Raw genomic sequence first — 23,420 nt, 5'->3', positions numbered from 1 at the left:
AAGAAATTACTCGTCATCCAGTTTTTTATATCGACTATGCATTCCGCCTAGTTTTTCAAATTGGTATGTTTCGCCGGGCTGCGAAGAAATATAGAGCTGAGTATCATCAGCATAACAGTGAAAGCTAACACCGTGTTTCCTGATCATATCTACCAAGGGTAACATGTAAAGCGTGAAGAGTAATGGCCCTAGTACTGAGCCTTGAGGTACTCTATACTGCACTTGTGATCGATATGATACCTCTTCATTTACTGCTACGAAGAGAGTCTCTGTGTGTTTGTATTTTCTGACATGTTATCATCAACTTCAGATCTGGGATTTGTTATCAAAGTGCTAGTGATTGTTTAAAACCTTATTAAAGCTGAGGTGGAAAACTCATTAAACGCCAATGATATTTTGTGTTTAATAAGCAGTTTATTTGTAATAAAGTCCAGTGAGTTCATGAGAATCATTTTTGTAATTTAACATCTTATTACTCATTCTTGCTAATGCAAACATCACTTTATACTTAAATAGTTCACCCAAAAATGAAATTGGCTCACCTGCATATCATTCCAAACTCATAACACTTTTGTGGAACATAAAAGAAGATATTTTGAAGAATGTTTCAACCATTTTGTCCGTATTATTAAAGTTAGCAGGGACCAAAAGTAGTGTGAAATTAATCCATACACCCAGGGTTATTATCATTAATGAAAACTAAAACCATAAAAATAAATAAATAAAATAAACATTAACTGAAATAAAAATTATTTTATTTCAGATAGTTGACAAGGTAATATTTCTCATATTCATTTAGTTTGTTGAAGTACTAAAGACTAAAACTAAATAAATGTAACACATGTTGGTGAGTTTGGAGACTTGCCTACATGAGCATCACAGCTCAACATGTGGGAGCTCAGTCCTAGAAGTTCATACCTTCTGTTTATTTGCTTTATTTTGTAATAGACTGTAATTGTTTAGTGCCTAGCCAGCCTTTATTTGAGGGAAATGTTTCACACAAAAACCTGAAGGCAAGTTTTGGCCCTCATTTTCCCATAAACCAACAGAACTACATTCTTTAAGAGGTTGTGCAATGCAGCCCATTACGCTATGAACATTTTGCAAACGTTAGACCAATAAAAGCATATTACACAGATTCTTCAAGACTTCGTAATGGTGGTGCACTGAAGCACAATTCTTTCGATTTGGAAACAAGCTTCTGAGAAGGGCTTTTAGAGGTTTTGTCTGAAATGCTTTCAAGTACCACAGCTCAGTGATGTTTAATGAGGTTGCATAGTAATTATAACTCGGCAGTGATCTTAATTGGGAGTTCCTGTTATAGCTCTGAGTCATGAGACACTCAAACACTCAAGCAGGTTTTCACGGAGGCCACATATGAAACAAATTTCTTGGAGCTGGAATTGTCATGCAGTCTGACAGTGAGAAATCGAGGTTACTCAATGAGGCTTTCTTCCTTTTGGAGATGCATGGCTATCGACTTATTTGTAATATTGTGTTGTAATTTGTATCTGTTCAGAAGAATTATAAGAAAAACTATGGATTGGTTAATGACGAAGTTTGGCTGTTGGTCTTTTTGGGGGCATTGGTACATGCCTGAGGCAGTGCTTTTAGTTGTGCATTATCAGAGCGTAACAGTGTTACATTTTTGCATTAGTGGCCTTTACTGGAGGTCAGAGCTCAAGTGCAAATTGAAACGGAAAATCAAATTTACTACTAAAATGGAGGCATCGCTGAACGATGCACACATTCTTAACACTGTGTCACGATAAATCATAGTAATCAGTATTTGAATTACATCCGTATTCTCACGTTAAGTAATAACACATGCTCCGCTGTTCAGGGAGTAGTCCATTAAACATTTTATTGGCAGTTTTTCCCATGAATTAAAATAATTGTCTTTTTTTTTAGGTATTGTTCAGATATAAACAGGTTTGAATGATTTTCTTGGAAAGCTGATGCGTTCACATGTTCAAATCTTCATAATATCTATTATTGTTAGAAACACATTCAACTTTTTCTGCATCTAAATAATCAAAAAAGATAGCAGTGTTGAGAGTTGGAACTGCTTCCTGGGTTTAATTTTACAACTGCCAGTGACTGACAGCTGAAAAGTGACTCTAGACCTTTTCATGACTAATCGCCTTTGTTTTGCCGATGACTTGCCTAGGGATTCCAGACCTATGCAAATTATTAGAGAATCTTCCAGAAACTCTGCATCGTATGATTTTTGATGGATCTGTTTTATAAATGTTGCAGTCCGCCTGCTGTGGAGTTGTGTTGTATGTCCCAACATCAATGGAATTTATTTTCTCAATTTATTTTTTACTTAGAGCTGCTTACTTAGAGCTACTGTAGAGTCAGGAGAAACAGAGAGAAAAAAAACTACGAAATATCTTAACATTTCTTAACTGTAGCTTGCTCTCATTGCTAGGTGGTTCATTTTGTTGCTGTTCTTCCAGGAAGAATGCCGATTGTTTACTTGTGATACTAAAGCTCTGGCAGGAGTGCTGACTGTTGTTTGCATGCAAAGAGAGCACTCCAATCACTAAACAACATCCTCCGATTTTCTGCTCCTCACAAGAGTTTGCAACAGTTGGTACAGGTATGGTATTTTTTGTGTAGTACCCATTTTGACTACCCTCAGGGTGTAAATTTGGGTAGTGCTGCGTTATTGCCCAACATTAACGCTTCTATGCCAAGTCCGTTGCTATCTCTTTTTAGGTATTTGGCAGCTTTTCCAAGATGCCATCAGATGTAACAGATGTACGACAAACATCATCCAGGCGCTTTTCCCTTGTGCTCCATCTGTGGGAAATTACTGCCTTGTGTTTGTTTTGCTCTGTTTTTTTTATCCATGGAAAAGACTGAGGAGCAGAAGTATGAAAAAAAAGAGAAAAAGACTGGCTGTATAAATAGAAATTATTTGAACATGCAATGGTCTAAAATCATGTCAAGTGAAGTTACCTTTATTTATATAGCACTTTGTACAGTACAGATTTTGTCAAAGCAGCTTTACAGTGTTAACCAAGAAAATCATGTGCTGATAATGCAAGAGGACAATAGAAAACAGTCAGTTCATCATGTTTGATAGGAACATCGATGGGAGCTAAGCAAGCTACAGAAACAATGCTTGAAACAATGAAACACGGATGTTGAGTTGTTAACTTATACAATACTTCAAAAGGGAATGACTACTGAAGATCCGAGAAGCCTCCTGTTTACATTCTTTTTCCACCTGTTTAAATCGAGGTAAAAAGAGGTATTCATGACACTTGCAAGAACGTTTTGTGTATATCTTGAATGAGAGAAACATATGTTCAGTCCTTTACGGTTTTAAAAATCCTTGCCACTGTTTGTGTTGTGAAATGGTTCTTAATAATGCTAAAGAAATTAATAGCCTATGTACTTTGACACGGTCTGGTGAGGTATGTTTTTGTACCCATCTTTGCTCCCAGAAAGGTACCAAATCCTAGTAGCTTGTTTGTGTGCTTTCTAAGGGATTAATGGAACATGCCAAATGTTTTTTGAAGTATAGAATTTTTACCTTTTTACCTGTAGCACACAGATAAAGCCCATCATAATGGTGTCCAACAATATTTATATCGGAACATTATACCCATGATTGCTTATTCAGTGGCTTGCTAATGTCCATTAGTATTATAATGCCCTTTGAGAGTTGGTGTTGCTACAAGAGCCATTATGCCATGGAAACAAAATAGTCTTTGATACTGACATTAGTTGTTCGGTCTAATAAGATCATGCATTGATAAACAACCATGCTACCATAATTTTTTATGTAAAGAGCTTACATGGAAAGTACAGTGTGTGAATATCATGTAGGCATCTAAAGTGCAAATCTTCTTGACACAGTGAGATTTGCTTTTTACATGGTGGAATTTGACAGTGCTGCTTCATAAAGAGTTTACAAATGTGATTTGGCTTGAACTGGATGTAAATCAATGAAGTATGTCATTTATTAAGGAATTATCATCGTGATTAACCCTTTCTTCTTACAGGGGACATTATCTTCAATGCCATAGACCCAGAACTGCCCCCTGACTTTATCTTCGGAGAGGATGCTGACTTCCTTCCTGAACCATCAGAACTCGCGGTGCGTATTAAGATTATAATTATATGACGTCATTACCCTGCTTTCTAAATATAGAGAATTGTATATAAATATAATGTTACAGAACAGTAGCTTAGTAGACTAACTATACAAATACTGTAGTTATAAATATTGGTAAGAAGATAGGAATGTACAAAGAGAGTTTTTTTTTTTTTTACAACATTAAAGCAACACCCATGCAAGATCTCACTCTGTAGAGAGAGAACAGATTTAACCAAATCTGACAAATAAAAATCTCCAGTGAACCAAAATTGTGGTAGCTGCAGGCTTTTTTTTTGTTCAGAAATGCACACAACAAGGCAGAACAATGGCTCTGTTATGATTGAATATCTTTGAAGTAGCAGTGCAACAGAGCTTTCAGCTCTTTTGACTTCCTTTCGTGCGGTTAGTTAAATCAGATGGCCATCAGAACTCGCGGTGCGTATTAAGATTATAATTATATGACGTCATTACCCTGCTTTCTAAATATAGAGAATTGTATATAAATATAATGTTACAGAACAGTAGCTTAGTAGACTAACTATACAAATACTGTAGTTATAAATATTGGTAAGAAGATAGGAATGTACAAAGAGAGTTTTTTTTTTTTTTACAACATTAAAGCAACACCCATGCAAGATCTCACTCTGTAGAGAGAGAACAGATTTAACCAAATCTGACAAATAAAAATCTCCAGTGAACCAAAATTGTGGTAGCTGCAGGCTAAACCTGGTTGTTCAGAAATGCACACAACAAGGCAGAACAATGGCTCTGTTATGATTGAATATCTTTGAAGTAGCAGTGCAACAGAGCTTTCAGCTCTTTTGACTTCCTTTCGTGCGGTTAGTTAAATCAGATGGCTGGTATTGATATGCGTGGTCGAGTCAGCAGCCAGATTTGACCTGTGGGGCTTCCAGCGTTTTCAAGAGAGAGTGTTGGTGAATTACATAAGCGTTGCGTCTGCGCTTAAAAGTGTCCTCCTTCTGGTGCCGATTTTAGGATTGCACAATTAGCAACAGAGGCAGTACTGCTGCGGAACATCCTCAAAAACAAGCATTCAGATAGAAAACTCGCCTTTTTTTTTGAGGAATGTTGTTGGTTTATTTTTTGTTAGGGGGTTAGGAATTTCATTTTTGCCATAAAAGAGCCACTGTGTTTCTCTACACAAACAGTGTACTGCATGCTTAGCAACTGTGTATTCTGTATGGGGTTAGATTTGTTTAATTTCCAAATAAATCAATTACGATCCTCAAATAAATGTGGAGAGTTTCATAAAATTTATTAAATTAATAAATAAATTAAATTAAATTTTCAAAGAAAAAATTACCAATTTATTTTGGTTGTAGCTAGACTGTGCTGCGATTGTTGTTATCTGATTGGCTTGAGTAGACGGTGGGTGGAGCCCAGCTGTCTTGACGCTAGAAATGTTTCAAAATCCACAAAAGCATTTGAGTGATTCATAAAGGCACAGGAAGTGATCCACAAATGTTCAGATGTGATCAGGGTTATTATAGTTAACTATAGTTATAGTTAATTATAGTTAACTATTATAACCATTAAAAAAACTATTTAGACTTAAAACAAAAAAAAAAAGTAATAAAAATGAAAAACAACAAAATTTCTAAACGGAAAATACAAAAATAAAAACGATATATATATATACATATATTTTTTTTTTTATGTTTCCAAGTCAGTGTAATCACCGTTCTATATTAATGCGCTAATTGATGCACACAAACACACACATCACTCGCGCACACACACAGAGAGAGAGAGAGGTCGGAGATCTCAGATTGCGCTGCACACACAGAAACTTGTCAATGCTGCCCCACGACTGTAATTAATAAAATAGCATAGATTCTGGATCGCTACATTATATTCCTCAGCAACGAGGTGGTAAAATCGCTGTTTTTGAAGTAACTAAACACAGCTTTATTGTTTGTAGAGAGAGATGCACAGATGCAGATAACACACACACACAACTGTCATCTCTCTCTCTTTCACTCTCTCTCTTGATTGATAATTAATTCAAATAAATGCTCTAATTCATTCAAATAAATGTGGTCTTACCGTACTATTATCTCTGTATCTGATTTGAAGCGGGCAGAATGCTAGCGCTAACGAGCTGTAACTGATTAAAAAAACATCATTTTTACCCTTTCGGTCAAATAGTGCACTGCAAACATAATTAACAGCTTTAATTTGTCAATGCTGGCAAATGACCATGGTATAAGCGGGATAATGCATGGCTAGCTGTGCATTAAATGATTTTAATGCACTCCGCAGAGGCAACCATCCTCCGTTTCGCGTTGGGTCGTTCTTGGCCTCCACGTCGTGCATTAAAAAATCGTTTAATGCACAACTAGCCATGCATTATCCCTTACATATACATCATCTCTTTCTGATTCTCGCATCTGATTGGCTGAGAGCCTTTTCCAGGAGTGCGATATTCTAGTGATAACGGAACTCCAGCCGTTTCATCATTTGTATCACTCCACTTGCAGTATTTCTCACAGCGAGTGTCACGGTGGACGCTCAAATCCACTATCATTTTATAAATAATACTGTTTTGTGTCACAGAATGTAGTTTTAAGAGTTTTTAGGTGACAATGTACTTTAATGTACTGTATGAACCTTACCTCGGACTGATCTTCAGGAATTTGCCTAATGCACAACTAGCCATGCATTATCCCTTACATATACATCATCTCTTTCTGATTCTCGCATCTGATTGGCTGAGAGCCTTTTCCAGGAGTGCGATATTCTAGTGATAACGGAACTCCAGCCGTTTCATCATTTGTATCACTCCACTTGCAGTATTTCTCACAGCGAGTGTCACGGTGGACGCTCAAATCCACTATCATTTTATAAATAATACTGTTTTGTGTCACAGAATGTAGTTTTAAGAGTTTTTAGGTGACAATGTACTTTAATGTACTGTATGAACCTTACCTCGGACTGATCTTCAGGAATTTGCCGCTCTCTGATGTCTCTATAGTGGTTAAACATGAGATATAATTTGTTTTGGGTAAATCTAATGGGCAGTCTGTGGTCTTATTAATCTATTATTTGTTACAGAGCAAATACTGTAGTTTGTATATATATGTGTGATTTTATTTTCATTGATCTCTCTCCTTTTGTTTGTGGATCATAATAAGTTATTTGGAAATATGCAACACATTTAACCCATGGTTACATAGTTGTGCGTCAGATCTTTGTGAGTTTATGAAGAGTTAGTGGTCAGAGACATAGTCTAACAGACTGTTTCAAGTGCACTTGAGAAGTTTCACACATCCACAGCATTCTCGATATGTTGTTCTGCCTCTCAAATCATGCATTGTTAAACGCTGTCTTTCCAAATGGGTGACATCAAATCTGTTAGTACAAACAATCCATAGTTCAAACTCCATAAGAAACCAGTCATGAGCCATTACCTTGTTTCCTTGATCATTGTTTTTTATTATATCTCTATTATAAAAATGAATGTTCTGTAATCGCATTGTGTGAAAATCACAACAACAAATTCCACTGACCATTGTCATATTGCAGTAAATTCTATTCTATTCTATTCATAGGCGAAATTTACTGGCATCTCAAAAGGGGCCCGCCAGATTCCTCTCATGGTGTGTTAAATTATGAGAATTCATCATATGGGTTTGTTCCTCAGAGATGATGTTTGCAAGGGAGACAGAGTTTGTGCAAGACATGGTCTAGATTCGTCTGGACTCTGTTGTTGAGACTCCTCATACACTGATTGCTTAAAGCTGTCCTCCAGGCTATTTTTAAGGAGGAACGGAATGAAAAAATCCCCTGCTTATGTCAGAGTCTGTGAGACGGTGACTATTGCTCATGAAACATGAGGGGGGAAGCACCTCTGTGCTGCCAAGTCTGCACTCTGCCTATGTGTTTGCTTTGTGTTATAGCTTCTTCGTTATGGCGTGTATGTGTGTGCAGCCATTCGGTTTCTTTTCCAGGGATATTTTCTTACACTGGTTTGTCCTTCATCCTGTTTATTCTGCACTAAGCACATTTTTTTTAATGTGTAACCAAACATGAATGATCCAAAATGCCTGAGTATATTAATATGCCTCATCATAGGCAAACATAATGTCTAAAAACAGGTGTTAATTAGTTGTATATGTTCTTATTCTGACTTGTTCATATTATTTTCTTTCATCCTTCCCAGATGGTTCTCCTGGTTTAATTCGTCTGTCAGTGCGTCCCATGCAAACTGATAATTTTCACATTGGCATGTGAGAGACTCAAGATCAACAATGACGTCTTGCATCCTGATCTTTCACACGTCAATATGCAGCTCTGTTCCAAAACCTAGCAAGCTGCCTTGCTGTCTACTGCCTATATACAGTAGACCTATTCCTCAAAGGCAGAATCTTATGTGTTATAGAACCTCACAAGTAAATGACTTTGAAGGCTGCACATAGTCAGCAACTCGGGATAGCATAGGTGATGTACAGTAACTAATTTGGCACCATACGTAGAGTTGTTCCAAATAAATTTAATTCGCAATCACAATCACATGACCCAGGGTTGTGAGTCCTCTCAATTTTAAATAGGTTTTGTAAGTAGGGATGTTAGCGTCTTACTAAGCTAACAACAAAGATATTTGACTGTTATGTTTAATGATTCTAATTTTCACATCACCAGCGTTCAGATGCTGGACAAAGGCTTGTTTTCCAGCTACATGGAATATTGCAGAGATTTCACACTGCTTTGAGGAATTTCTGATGTCTTAGCAAAACTTGGGGTTGTTTACAGTCTGTCACAAGTATTATTAGCTGCTGACCACCAATCTGTTTCCATGGCTCGAATGGTGGGTTTACGTGAACAGCTAACACCAGAAGATTTACTACGGTGTGAAAAAAGAAATGTTAGAAGAGTGTTCTCATCATTGGTATTTTTAAAGTCGATTAATGTAGGTTCTTTTTACTCTTTTTACTTTGTAAATTAATGTAATTCTGTTGTGCAGCATCTTATTTGGCAAGTAATAAACATGCAATATTTTATTGTAAATTAATTGTTATATTTTCATTTGATAACATTTTTAAAGCTTGATTAAATTGTTAAAGTTTTATTAACTCATTTCATTAGACATCATTTTTGATGATAAATGTGTATTCAATCAATAACATTTGAATCCATAAAAAATAAAATGAGAAACAGAATTTAGGAGAAAATAAAATGGATTTCACTTGGCCCTAAATTACAAAGTATCTTATTCTGTGGAGTTCAATTGTGAACAAACAATTTATGTATTCAGACAAGTTGTGTCTGTACTCTATATGACTTGTGCTATATAAGTGTTCTGAAGCCAATTGCTAGTTTTGTGTGATGCACAGACCAAAACTGGTATTTGTTTGTGTACATTAAAAGTATGGTGCATAAAGACATGGCATCATTGATATGTTAAAAGATACACAAGGGCCAGTGGCATTTGATGATCATATTTAGCCAACTATGAAGAAGAAAAAAACATTTGCAATGCAATACACCATAAACAGTAGAGATGTCCTAATGCTTCTTTGTAATTTGTTCTTAGTTTTGGTCGTTGTAATTTAATATCCTCAAGTACAGGCACACATTATTATAACATTATGACTAGGCAGAGATTGTGTTGCTACCACAGAGATCACAAGTTTGATTTGGCTTGCTGTGAAAGCACTGCACGAAGCAGAATATGACTCAGATAGCTCCAAACAGCAGCACTGTAGCAATTTCATTCAGATACTTTTCATTCAAATAGCAGTGAGCACCTGAGAAGCTCAAGCCTTGGCACTTTCATGGATGAAGGTCAAAGAGTGCACTACGGTGCAGACAATGTAATATCTATGCCATATACCATTTTAGAAAGTACAAAGAGTAAAAAATTAATGGGAGAAATTGTATCATTCAGCAGGATGGCTATAGGAAAGGATGTCTTGGAAAGAGGCAATTACCTTCTTACATTTTCATTTACATTATACATGCCATAATGCATTTGGCAAATTTTTATCAATGCTGTATTCAATGCTGTTAGATTTTATCCATGATATGGAATTTTGGTCTTAACCCATTCAAATAGACAGGAGGACATACAGTACATGACTGAAGTAGCTCCCCAACATTGACCACTGAGTGGGCATTAATTGCGTGAAAACTTAAAAAAACATATGCATAAAAATAAGGTTTTTACAGTTGTAATGCAGTTTGTCCATTATTAGCTGGAGAACCATAATGATTCATTGTCAGAGTAGCCACAGCCAATCCTGTAGACTAATGTAACGTTGGCCCAAAGTGATTCAGCATGCTGTGAAGAGGGCCAAAAATGATACTTTATTCCAGCCTTACTTAATTCCTATAACCAGGCCATTCACTTGCACAACTTGACGGAAAATGTATGATTAAGTGGCGGTGCTTCCCAGAATGTACCGCTGGGATCAGGAAGCCAGACCTCAATTAGCAACTAAGGAAAGACACTACAGGCAAAAACATTATTTTATTGCACTTTATCTATTTGCTTCTGTAGATTTTAATTGCAATACAATTACAATCCGAAGACTGTTTTCTCAAAATTAGTTATTTGTCATGCGCTGTGCTAGAAATCTCCACTTCAGTAGCCCTTACACACCAAACCTTTTGTACCTGAAAACATGATGAATTTTTATTTTTTTCCCTGCTTGTTGACAGTATTTTCTGATTTATGGAGTGATAAAAAGAGATATCCGTATTCCCCTCTGTAAGAACTCTAATGTGCCAACTAAATGAAACATGATTTCTGTTCTTGAAATGTAAGCAAATTAGTGCATATTTAATTAGAAAATTCCTCTTTTGTGTAATTAATAGGGGTGGGCATTATGTCTGTTATTATGTCTCCTGAAGAGCAGAATAAGAGTGAATGTGTAGCACAGTTCCGTTTGTTTAAATATGAGTAAGGGATGCCTGTCTGCTACATGCCTCCGTTTAGTGTCTCTAATAAACCTCTTTCAAACGCTAACACTGCTGAAGCAGCACACTACAGAGCTTCACTACTTTTTATTTTAATTAGTGGCTTTTCTGGCCATTGAGGAAAGAGCAGCTAATTGTGGCGAGGTGGCTGAGACAGTGGTCTAAACTCAGGGATGGAACATCTGACGTTAGCCATGGGAAAACTGGAGAGATCAAAGCAAGCTCAGTTTAAGTTTCACCGGGCTTCGGAGAATCGAGACTGCAGTCTAGACAGCAAACATCTCAGCCTGTGGTGATGTCTTGTTTAGGCTTATATTAATGATTCATGCAACGCATAATCCTGCTATATTCCACGTTTTTGTGTGACCTTTTTTCGACCGCGGTGCAATCCACACTTTATTAAAGTGTTTCACGTTTAGAAGGCATTGTAACTTAATATCATAGAGTGACTATTGAATTATCCATGATGGGTTATTCAGGACGGAGTGGTGTATGGTCAAAAGAATAACACCAAATTACTGAGCAAGTGAAGCCATCAAGTCAAAACATACAAAATATATTTTTCATTGTACAAGTACTTTTAAATTATAATCATCATATAGGCATTGGAAAATGTGTCATTCACTTCATGCATACTTGTATTGAATGTAATTATTCTGGGATATATTTTACACTTTGACTTCCATTTAGAATTAGGTCTATGGCTATGTTTACACCACAGTTGAATGTGGCCCAAATCAGATTGGATTGATTGATTGATTGATTGATTTTTTGAATGACAGTGAGAACAGTTACAATCACTTCTGATCTTGGCCACTGTCAGATCAGAATTCATGCAATATTTTTATTTTATATTTTATTTAATTATCATTTTATTATTTTGTTGTTTACATCTTTATAACTCAGCATTTGTCTATAATAATAAATATATTGTGTTAGTCTTAAGAAATATTGCTTTTGTTTGAATGGAAAATCTAATGTAACAGATGGACAAATCAGACACATTATTATTTGTTATATTTAAATGTCCCCTGAAATACTTAGAAACACGCAGCGCTACTCTATGTGTTGACGTCATTTTAACTGCTGTACACTCACTACTTTACATTGTAGCAAAGTGTCATTTCTTCAGTGTTGTCACATGAAAAGATATAATAAAATATTTACAAAAATGTGAGGGGTGTACTCACTTCTGTGAGATACTGTAGCTTTTATGGCTCAGTGGTAGAAAGGCCTCACATCCGTGACCCGGTCCTCTTCTTCTTCAGCTCTGACTGCTATTACTCCCTTGCCTCTTGGACATCCAGTCCGACCGCGATCCACGGGACCTCCCCCGCGCCGGCAGCACCTCAAAGTTGCAACAAGCCATGTTACCACTTCTCACTTGGGAGAGAACTCTCTCGACCACCACCGAGTCAGACTAACATCTTTGGAGTTCGTCACTCTTCAGCCCGGATAAACGTGATCGCAATTCCAATGCCATCGAACCTTCAATAGCTGATATAAATAATTACAATTTATTATAATTCATTGTAATTATTTATATACATTTCCCTTTTGAGCTAATTTGCTACACTAAATTGGTGGTGTATCTATGTAAATTTTGTACTTTTTTGTTGTAATTTCATCTAATGATGTAGTAGCTTAATGAATCTAGGGAGGGTTAGTAATATAGGGTTGCAATAATTGGATATTGTGTCATTCCTGTATGGTTTATTCTTATGTTATGGATTAACGTTCCTGTCATTTGCCCCTCTCCCTTTTTCTGGATACATAATTTCCCATCAATCCCCATGGAGGGATATTTCATTGGTCTCCCAGAATTGCCTTCAAGTTTTTCTAGGCCTGCTTCTGGCAATCACACCGGCAGTTCTGTTTTTTACGAGTCACTTGGCATTATGGGAAGGATGAAGCATTGACAATAGAGAGGTAGGAGGGGTTGTATTTTGGCATGGCCTGAATACACCGTTCATGCTGACCAGGAAACTGCCGGGAAGTGTATCAGCCAGGGAGATTTTAGGAACCAGAGGATACCAATGGCTGGATACAGAAGTGTTAATGTACACCCTGTCAACTCTTTCAAATTTAGTGATGCTTGATTCTGGTAAACTGATTGAGATTGCATTGTTTTATTCTTCTAAACTTTATTTGACTGGCCTTGTTTGATTTGCCCCAGTTGCAGGGAATTAAATAAGTCTATAGCTGGAACAAGGCCTGAACCCTGGAGACCTTATTTACAACAAAGATTAGCTTGTAAAGAGCTAATTTTCTGAAATGTCTACACTGTAAAAAATTATTGTGATTTTAACAGTAAATGACTGTAAAAATGCTACAGTAAAAACCTGTATGTTTAATGTTTAATATAATTTTACAGTAAAATACTGTTAAAAATAAGTTTTTTGGAATTGAAAAAGAAAAAGTCATTGTATAATTTACAGTGAAAAACCGTAAATTGACACTCCCAGAATTCCCTGCATGACACTTCATAGTTGATGTTTTTTTGTTGAAATAACATGTTTCTTCTTAGTTTTTTCTTATCAGTTGTGTACATTAGGGTTTAATCTTACATCTAATGTTGTAAAATTAATGTCTATTGCATTATTTCAGTATCACGTGTGTCACCATGATGGTGTTTAGTGTCTGTGTGAATGACACTGTGTGCACCTTCTATATATAAGTATTGCTCTCCTCAGCTCGTAGAAAAGCTGTTTGTGATGAGCTTTGGTTCATCATGTGACTTTCTCATCACCACCAGTTTTTGGTGGTTATCAGTGTATTACAATGGTTCAAAACAGATATTAGTACTTCAGTGTGTTGGTTTATTAACATTACATCAGTTAATGAAATACGGTATTTTATTGTGAATTTAAATCAAGTCTGTAAAACCTAAAATGTTGCTACCATATTTTTTACGGTGAAGTTCTGGCAACCACAGCTGCCGGTATTTTACCGTAAATGTCACAGATTTTTTTTTTACAGTGTACCAGGCAAGAAAACTGGAAGAAAAAAATAAAATAAAATAGAATAAATAAAGAAAAAAACCCTGAATCAATTCCAAGTGGAAAAAAACACACAGTTCACACAAGACGTACTTTGCATTACACGTAGTCATGCAGTCTGTATTATTAAAGCACTGCCTTATTAAGACCCTGTCATAACAACTAACTTGACTAACATTTTCACAGGCTTTCACTTTGAGATTTACATCTTTTTTTTCACCTTAACTCTTTTAATGGTACCTTCTCCAGCCTCTTAAATTTGCCCATCTGGAGTTTCCAAACATTTTGCAACACTCTGTCCTGAGTGACCTGTTTAATTTCAGCCCTTTCATTTCTCTGGCCCCGTTTGCTTCCAGGTTTCCTACACACCAGGAATTCTGCTTTGAACAGTGGTTTGAAGTGTTTAAAGCAATAATTGTAAATATCTGCGTTTAGCCTGCACCTGAACCATGAGTGAACTTTGGGAAATACCCTCAACTGCCATAAATCCAGACATGCAGGAGAGTGGAGGCACCTCGGCTCCATTTGCTGACTTTAAGTGCTATAATCCTCTGCTGCTCTCACAGAAAAACCGGTTTTAGTAAAAAAACAAAAACAAAAAAACACCTGGTTTACTTACAATAACAAAGCACTATTTTAGGTTTAGTGTAGTTTAAGCTCAGTTGAGATCACCTCTTAATGGTGACCATTGAGGTCAAACTAAATAAGGTGATCTGCAGCAGTAAAGCCGTACAAATTAACTTTTTCAAAGCAGTTGAACTGGATATGTCAGTGCCTCAATCGTGCTTCAACCCATCCTGAACTCTTTACAAATTATGCAGCTTATTGAGAATTGTGCTGTTACTTTTCTAAGAAAACAATTCTTGCCGGTTTCACTTAGTGGGCAATAATGGGTGAATCTTACAGATTTACTGTGAAGAGATTAGACTTGATTACCTGGTAAAGAAAAGTTCCTTACTGTTGTCTGTCATGGGAAAGGAAATGCAGAATTGAAGGCTCTATGGTGGATGCAATAAAAAGTCATTTTAATAGAATCTGATGTTCCCTCCTGCTGAAGGAACACCTCATGTCCCGTTACACAACAATGCAGTGCAGGGTAACCATATTCAGAGGCAGGCAAACCTGGGCACACTTAACCACCATTTCCTTTTCCTTCCTGTTCTGCTAAAGCAAATCACAAATTTAATGCAGCTATTACTGGCAAAGCCATTGACAGAAACGGAACTATCTTTGTGTGTGTGGTTCACAATATTATTGTGATCCAGTGGTGATGCTCTGTTTAGGAGCATATATTTTGTATATTTATAAATAAATGGCAGTGTCAAGCCAATTTTTTTTTTTCCACTTGGGAAATTCTCTTTCCCGTTCGGTCATCAGTATAAAATAGATGCATATTCATTTTGCAACCCTGTTACTCATTCTGGCTTAGATTTAATTTATTTATTCTTAAAGTTTATACATTGTATTCTGTTAGTTTAGTATAATAATGTATTGGTATTATATAAATATAAATATGCATTGATACAAAAGGACAATCATATAAATCAGGTTTTAATAAATTCAAAGTAAAACAGGTCAGTTTCTGAAGATTAGGCACCTGCTTTGACTTTGTTGGGAAAAAGGCATACTTTTCTGTAGAGTTTCAAAGCCTATTTTTTTACCCTTTTTGTGGTAAGTGCCTCCTCTTTTTTATTTGAAGCATCATGTTCATGTGAAGAGAACATTCTGGACTTCACCAGCCAAGTCCCTTTGAACACATGACAAAATCAATTTAGTGTGATCTTAAACTTGGCACTCTTTAGACACCCTTCATAAGGAAAACTGAACACTTGCCCACACTCAAATTAGACGCTAGCTCAGATTATTTTAATACTCAAAATATTTGTCCTCTTTTTAATTTCCTGCTCAAGTTTGTTGCTATTTATTGGGGCTGATTGCCAGCGGCACTAAAAACTATATTAAGGTGCTTAAATATTAGCTGTACCCTAAAGAATTATCTCTGAATTTCAGCTGACAGCTCTTATAGACCTTTGGAGAAGCATTTTGGAAACAGAAACAACTATTAAAGAGTCTCAAGACCATTACATTTTCTGTCTTTTTACAGATTTTTCTGTTTTGTGCCTGTTTCTATTTGCGAAATTTGAGAAATTATAAGCTAGTTGCAGAAGGCATCAATATACCCAATACAGAAAGTCCAATACAGAGGCTTTATCAACAAATGTACATAGTTTAATTTGCTCACCAACAGATTTTGTTGTGACTGATGCATTATTATGCAGAAAGCCACTGTCAGAGCAGCTCTTTCTATGTGTGTGTGCGTGCGTGTGCATGCATGTGTGTGGGAGGTTTGCTCTGAAGGTGAGGAGGACTGGGTGTGCCTCTCGGGCGTTACTGAACCTGGAGGCGTCATGCCCACGGCACATCTTCCCCGGCCCAGCTCTGACAGATCAACTTACAGGAACTCGCACTCTCCCTCTTAAAATGCTCCCAGTGTGGCCGCATAGTAACAGTGAAACAAAAAGACTTCATAAAGATCTGCAGAACAGATAAAATATGTGCTTTATATGTGTTTATTATTATTATTATTATTTAAAATTATTATCCCTCTTTTTGTCACTGTGCCCCAGTGCATTAAATTCAACATAGTAAAGTGTACATTGTAATTCAGAAAAACTGAATTAGCAAAAGGCAAATTTAAGTAAATTAACTTGAGTTTTAAAAATGTATATCTGTCTGTATATCTGTGCACGACTAGCATGTATAAAGCATATACATATTTATTAATTTTTTTTAGAAAATGACAGATCGTTTCGCTAGATAAGACCCTTATTCCTCGGCTGGTACCGTCTTGAGCCCTTTGAAGCTGCTCTGAAACTCCATGGACAAAAATCCTGGGCTGTTTTCCTCAAAAACCTTAATTTCTTTTCGACTGAAGAAAGAAAGACAAAAAAAAAAAACTAAACTTTACCATAAAAATGTGGTATCATTACTTTCATTACCTGAAATAATGTTAATATACAGAACTACTAAAATCTTTTATTACCTAATATGCTGTCAACCACCTTAAAAACACAGACTGTAAAGAGAAAGACACATCAGAGTTAATTACTGCTAGCTTTTCCACAAAGTATGATAAATAATAATATATAGAGGGTGCACAGTGTTAAAACAACAATACACCATCATAGTATGCAATAAACATTATGATGTCACATAAACTCCTAATATACATAAGTGATTGGAAAAAAGAGAAGAAACGGTTATTTCAGTGAAAAGAAACCTCAAATGTGAGCTAGCTGTTACACAGATAATTATAGGAATGTAAATTAGCATTTTTACTGTACAAGGTGACACTTTTTCCTCTTTCAAAAACTACACATTTAACAGTATTTTACTGTAAAATTGCATGAAATGTCCCATTAGTTCTATTACAGCTTTTCACCATTAACCAATTCATAGGTTTTACCTTAGCATTTGTAAATGGTCTTTTACCATGAACATTATAATCATATTATGTTATGAATGAATAAAATTGGTTCTACCATGAGGATGTCATTCATTGAAAACAAATTGATTTTAAACACCTTTTATTGTCTCTCTCTCTCTCTCTCTCTCTTTATAACCATGAGGTAATTTTTTGTGTAATGATGAGATGTTACAAAATGAAGATTGCTTTGTCCTCTCTCTGAGTAAGAAATGGTTTCCAGGCAGACAGGACTTGGAGTGACTCAGAAAGGCCACATGAAAGTTAAAGTTCATCACTGCTAGCTTTTCCACAAGCTATATAGAAGGTGCAGTGTATGAAAAAAAAATAAGAAACGGTTATTTCAGTGAAAAACAAACATCAAATGTGAGCTGTCACACAGAGAATTGCGGGAATGTAAATTTTCATTTTTTTACTGTGAATTATAAGATGATTTTTTTTTTCTCTCTTTCAAAAAATACACATTTAGCAGTAATTTACAGTAAAATTACATCTAATTTCTCATTAGTTCCATTGCAGCTTTTCACAATTGCCATAGCATTTTTAAATAGTCTTTTATGAAAATTACAATCATATTATGTTATAAAAGAATAAAGTTGGTTCTAATATGAGGAGGTCATTCATTGCAAATGAATAGATTTAAACACCTTTTGTTGTCTCTCGTTTTGATTTTTGATTTTTTTTTCCCGTTGAGGTCAATTTGCAATTTGTTGTTTTTGTGTAATGATGAGATGTTGCAAAATGAAGACTGCTTTGTCCTTTCTCTGAGTAAGAAATAGTTTCCAGGCAGACAGGACTTGGAGTGACTCAGAAAGAGTGTAAATATTGCATCACTGTACCTGCGTAGGCCTTTTGTTTTATGGCACGTATCTAGCATTTTGCGACCGACTGCTGTCTCGATTGTATTGTCTGGGGGTCACAAAGTGGAAAATACTCTCCGGGGGCCCTGGTTAGTTTAAACACAGTTCCTCTGACACAGCACATTCCTCAAGCCAGCTTTCCTTCGTTTTCTTCATCCTCAACTCTCCTCGGGCTGTTCATTGCTTCATCCTAAAACATACCTAAACAATATCCAACTTGTTTTCTGTCGCCCACTCATTACGGGAATCCTGTTGTTGCTGGTAACCATAGGCAGCCCAGGACTATGAGGTCATTGCTGGTGTAAGCGTCCTGCCTCTGCCCCAGCTTCCTCTCCCGGCAGAAAGGATGAGCCCTTCCCTCTCCAAAACAATGGCATCTTTCTTCTTGCTCAGACTGATCTATAGCGAGACGTACAGAAAAGTGGCCAGACAGACAGAGGTCGGACTGAGAAACTAGACTGTTATTGTCATCTTTTCTAACCATTCAGTGCTTAACTCTTTCTTGTTGATGTGGCATGCAAATAACTCTGACATTTGACCCTCGTGATCTCAGAACAGATAGATCTTAAAATAGAGCAATGACTGATAAAAGTGGCTAATGGCGATGGCTTGTGTATGTGAACCACTGTGGTTATGTCATCATCAGCTGGCTCATAGTGTTTCTGGCATGGGTTTAGCTGCTGAATGCCTCGGATGTTTTCTGGGGTCATTTATACTCAGTATTTGTGAAAAGCAGTCAAATGAGAGGTTGTACTTCACACAACTGTCATACTTCTCATATAAAATGTGTCATTCAGAATTCTTTCAAAACACACTGACGTGGCAAAGTCAGAATGCTCTTTGGCTTTCTTGTGATTCTCTGATCATGTTACAGTGTGTTAATAGAAGTGTGTTAATAGAAGGGATGGGTGATATAACCAAAATCTTAAAAGTTTGAAACTTTAGATGCCAATTCTTGATACTAATTAATAAAAGTAATACCAGCCTAGTATAAGTCTGAAGTAAGAAACGAATGACAAAGGACAAATGGATTAAACAGTGCTTTAAGTTTTTCAGGTAGGTCAGTCTAACAGTAGTATTCAAGTAAGAAAAACAGAAATGTAATAAAGTAATCAAACGTAAAATAAAGCACAGCATAGTCTTCACTGTATCAGATGAACTTACATTGATCCTTACTAAAGCTCCAAAAGTTATTCAGTTAAGAGCAGTGAGTGATTCTCTCTTTTTCTTTTGTTGTTTGATTAACATTAAAGTCAACAGGTACAGTATATTCGGCTGCTGTCATTTTAAGACTTTATGCATGTTTTTCTGTTTCTTTAGTTAATTATTATTTTTTTATTACTTGTGAAGGTTTTCCCTAAATAATCATTGCAACATTTTTTGAGTCCTGCAGATGTTCTCCAGTTCTCCAAGTCCATATTTTGGTGACTTAATGATCCATAGACTGTTGAGATATCTGCTGTAAAATCCACAACATTGGAGACTTTGCAAAAGACAACTGTAAACAGTTGTGAGCATCAATCTGATTTTTAAAATGACAAATGAGACCGTTACGGTCATGGGATTTTTAGATTTGCGCTAGAGCGTCCTCGTCAAGTGCGCCATCTTGGACAATCCCTTGGTTACCAAGGTTGAGTGTTCAGTTCACAGTATTTGTTAATGGAGAATCACTTTGTGTGTCTAGGCTTAAATGACATTGTAACAGAAATGTTCTTGTTAATCTCAAAATGAATCAAGACCCTGTAAATATGGATCTGACTGATTTGTGTCTGGAAATCTGTGCCCTTGTTGTTGATCTTTGTAGCATAGCTGACCACAGTATATCTACTATTTATCTTTATCCACCCTGTATTAATGTGATGAATAATGGCAGTCTAATAACTGTTTCACACACGTCTTACTCCCTACCAAGGGGAGTGATGCTGGGCAATGATGTCATCTCACTTTTAAAGTAAAAAGTTAAGACATTATCCAGAAAACCACTCCTCAAATGTGGAAACGTTGACTTTCTCCTGACCCCCTGATCCTGTAAAGAATTTGAAACTCTGTAACAGTGGAACAGTTTTTAGGGTGTTGTAATTCTTAACCAGGATGGGAAAGATAACCGTTTAGCCCATGACTCAATAAAACATTGAGAAGTGTTTCTTAAAGTCAACATGAAACGGAATTTGTATCAGTGGCACAAAATTTTCAGTGAATATCCTGAATGGTATTCATTGACATTTGGATTAGACTGAGAAATGTAGGCATCCTATACCAGAATGAACCTAGATAAAAGTTGGCTAAAAAGACGCTTTGATTTGATCCAAGAAATGTAACAAGCTCAGCTGTATGCTGTGGGTTGTGCTGTTAATAAGTTGTGTAATGTGTGCCTCAGTGGACAGACGGCGTGCTCTGTCCCCTCTCTTCTCTTCTGCTCGTATGTGACTCAATCAGGCTTGTAGATGGAATGATTCATGGGAGCGATGAAAATCGAGCCGAAATTGCATTGCCATCATTTAAAAATCCAAGACAGTGTTTGACAAACTCATTTTAACACAGCCTGTGTTTGTTTGTGCCTCGCAATGACAGGAATACTTATTTGTCTTATTCTTAACCCTTGACAAGGAACTGTTCTTTAAGCGAGATACATGTAATGTTTATTTACTTGCTTGCAAAAATTTATATTCTGCATTTTATTTTCAGTCAGTGTCAGTAAAATTTAATTTCAACTTGTGTACATATTACGCATCAACAAGCAATTGGGCCTCGCAGACAGAACCTGCTGTTGGGTAGAATTAGGCCAGTGAAAAGAATGGTGGAACACTTCGTGAAAAGGTGGCAATTTGGTTTTTGCCCCCTCACTCTTAATTTGCATACCTGTGCACTGCTCCAGTCAGGGAAGCTCATGCAAATTGGGATCGCCTATGCAAATGAGGTCAGCCTGTAGGAGGAGAGGAGGAAAGGCAAGTAGACCATGTTGGCATGCAGGCCTTTTCCCGCTCACGCAGTGCACAAGAACATGGCAATGCAAACTCACAGTGTTGGGCATACACCCACTCAACTCACTTCTTTCCCTATTAGCAGTGTGTTTGCAGTAAGAGAGACTGGAAATAGTCTGCGCTCGGTTGCCGTCTGAACCTTCAAAAATCTACTTTTCTTACCAAACCATTGTTCCCTGCATGCATTAAACATATGGCACAGACTCAAGGTCTTGTACTGTCTTATCTGAGAACTGTGTGAGAACAGTGTTTCCTCTTTTTCAGTGGCTTAATTTCCCATGCTTTGTGGCACATTGCCTTAGCAAGAAATGGAGCTGGAATTCATCGTCTTTTGGCTTCTGGACTTGGAGCGCGTAGAGTTAGGAGATGAAAGTGTCCCTGCCGGTGCAGGATATCCCGTAGTGTTGCCACCTCAAGATGGTTGGGAGGGGGAGTGCAAAGGGGCGGAAACCACCACATCAAGTTGACATTTTGACAATAAAGGGTTATAAGGCCCCGGCTCAGCACTTTAGAAACTGCCACCTGACTTTAATTGCCTCGTTTTTTTAGTTTTTTTCCTTATCTCTAAAAGTTTTTTTTCCAGTCTACACTTACAGTCTGTATTTAATGCGTATTCCATATGAAACACCCTTGCATCGTTCAAAGAGGATTTTTTTGATAACGTGATGATTCATAAAGCTAGTTTAAGGTTCTAGCAACATGTTGTACACTGAAGCTATTTATTGTTATATGCCAAAAGCATGGTACATGTATTCAGGTTATTTCACTCAAAAGTTTGGATACTTGTATGAATACTGTTTAAAGTCACTGTGAAATCAAAATTCTTATTTTAATGGAATTTTATAGTGTTTATTTAAATTCTTTATCCATGCACATCATTCAAAAAAAAAGTTTTCTCATAATCGTTAATATAAATATTATCAAGTGCCACCTTACTTTTTTTTTTTCTTATTCAAAAAGCCATCACAATTTACTTTAATGGCATGAGGTGGGGCGGGACTATCTGTTTAAACCATGGTAGATGGGGGAATTTTTAGAAAACCTCTTTTTCTTTCTTTATAAAACATACTTTATTTCTGTTTTGTGGCACAGAAAACTCACACTTTAACTTTAAAGGCAAAATGAATTCAAATTGACCATTTTTGCATTCATAATACACATTCCTGTTCCTCTGAAATGACTTTCCTATTTGACTGATGTTACCAAAGCCACTTAAGTTTCAACCAATGGGTGTCAACAGAGTTGTATGTTTACTGAATGCCCACTTTATTCCATAAATTCCTGATGGATAAAATCAATTAATTACCCTACCATACTTTTTTTTTTTAAATAGCCATAATGAAACTGAAATATATCATGTTACAGAAATAAAATTAGTTGTGAATGGATTTTCATGGTAACTTTGACCTTTCCAAGCTATTAATTTTCATGTAATATGTTTGTGGAATAAGTTTTTTTTAAATTATTATTTCAATATGTGTGCTTCACAAAATCTTTAAAAGTGGGCTGAAAAGTGCTAGATGTTTCTGTTTTCCCAATCTACTCTTTTTTTGTAATAAAATGCTGACTCCCACTCTCTTTCTCTTTCTCTCCTCCGGCAGCACTTGGTGTCGTGGGACGCGGGTAAACCGGAGTGTCTCCTGCAGCTGGTGAAAGAGCTGTTGCAGCAGTATCATCTGTACCAGTGCCAGCGGCTTCGTGACAGTTCCCGCCTGCTCTTTGAATATGGCAGCCTGCTAGAAGACCCCAACTATGGGCACAGTATGGAGATCTACGCTGGCCGCAAGAACAGCTGGGTACCAGTGCTGCATCGCCTTATACATTTCCATTAACATAATAGTCAAATGTTTCCATTCAGTGTGATTGTGATAAACGTCCATCCATCCATCCATTCTCCAAACCACTATGTAGGGTCAAGGGGATGCTGGAGCCTATTGCTGTGTCTTAGGCCAAAAGCAGGGAATCACCCTGGATGGATAAAATTAAGTATTCCCTAAATTATCAACAAATAGACATTAGATGGTTAATTAACATATAAAACAT

General features: G+C 36.6%; 1 protein-coding gene across 1 annotated transcript in view; it reads left to right on the top strand.

Annotated features, from left to right (window-relative positions):
- Positions 1 to 23,420, top strand: part of babam2 (BRISC and BRCA1 A complex member 2) — an 87,136-nt gene that overhangs the window by 8,927 nt on the left and 54,789 nt on the right. The window contains exons 4-5 of the mRNA XM_016548926.1: positions 4,020 to 4,114; positions 22,979 to 23,173. Of these exons, the coding sequence (XP_016404412.1) occupies positions 4,020 to 4,114; positions 22,979 to 23,173 (290 nt within the window). The remainder of the gene's footprint in view (positions 1 to 4,019; positions 4,115 to 22,978; positions 23,174 to 23,420) is intronic.

This window comes from Sinocyclocheilus rhinocerous, unplaced genomic scaffold, assembly GCF_001515625.1.
Source record: "Sinocyclocheilus rhinocerous isolate Xijiao unplaced genomic scaffold, SAMN03320098_v1.1 scaffold524, whole genome shotgun sequence".
Classification (NCBI taxonomy): domain Eukaryota; kingdom Metazoa; phylum Chordata; class Actinopteri; order Cypriniformes; family Cyprinidae; genus Sinocyclocheilus; species Sinocyclocheilus rhinocerous.
The sequence above is the reverse complement of the archived record's forward strand: the minus strand, read 5'-3'. Positions and strand labels throughout refer to the sequence as shown.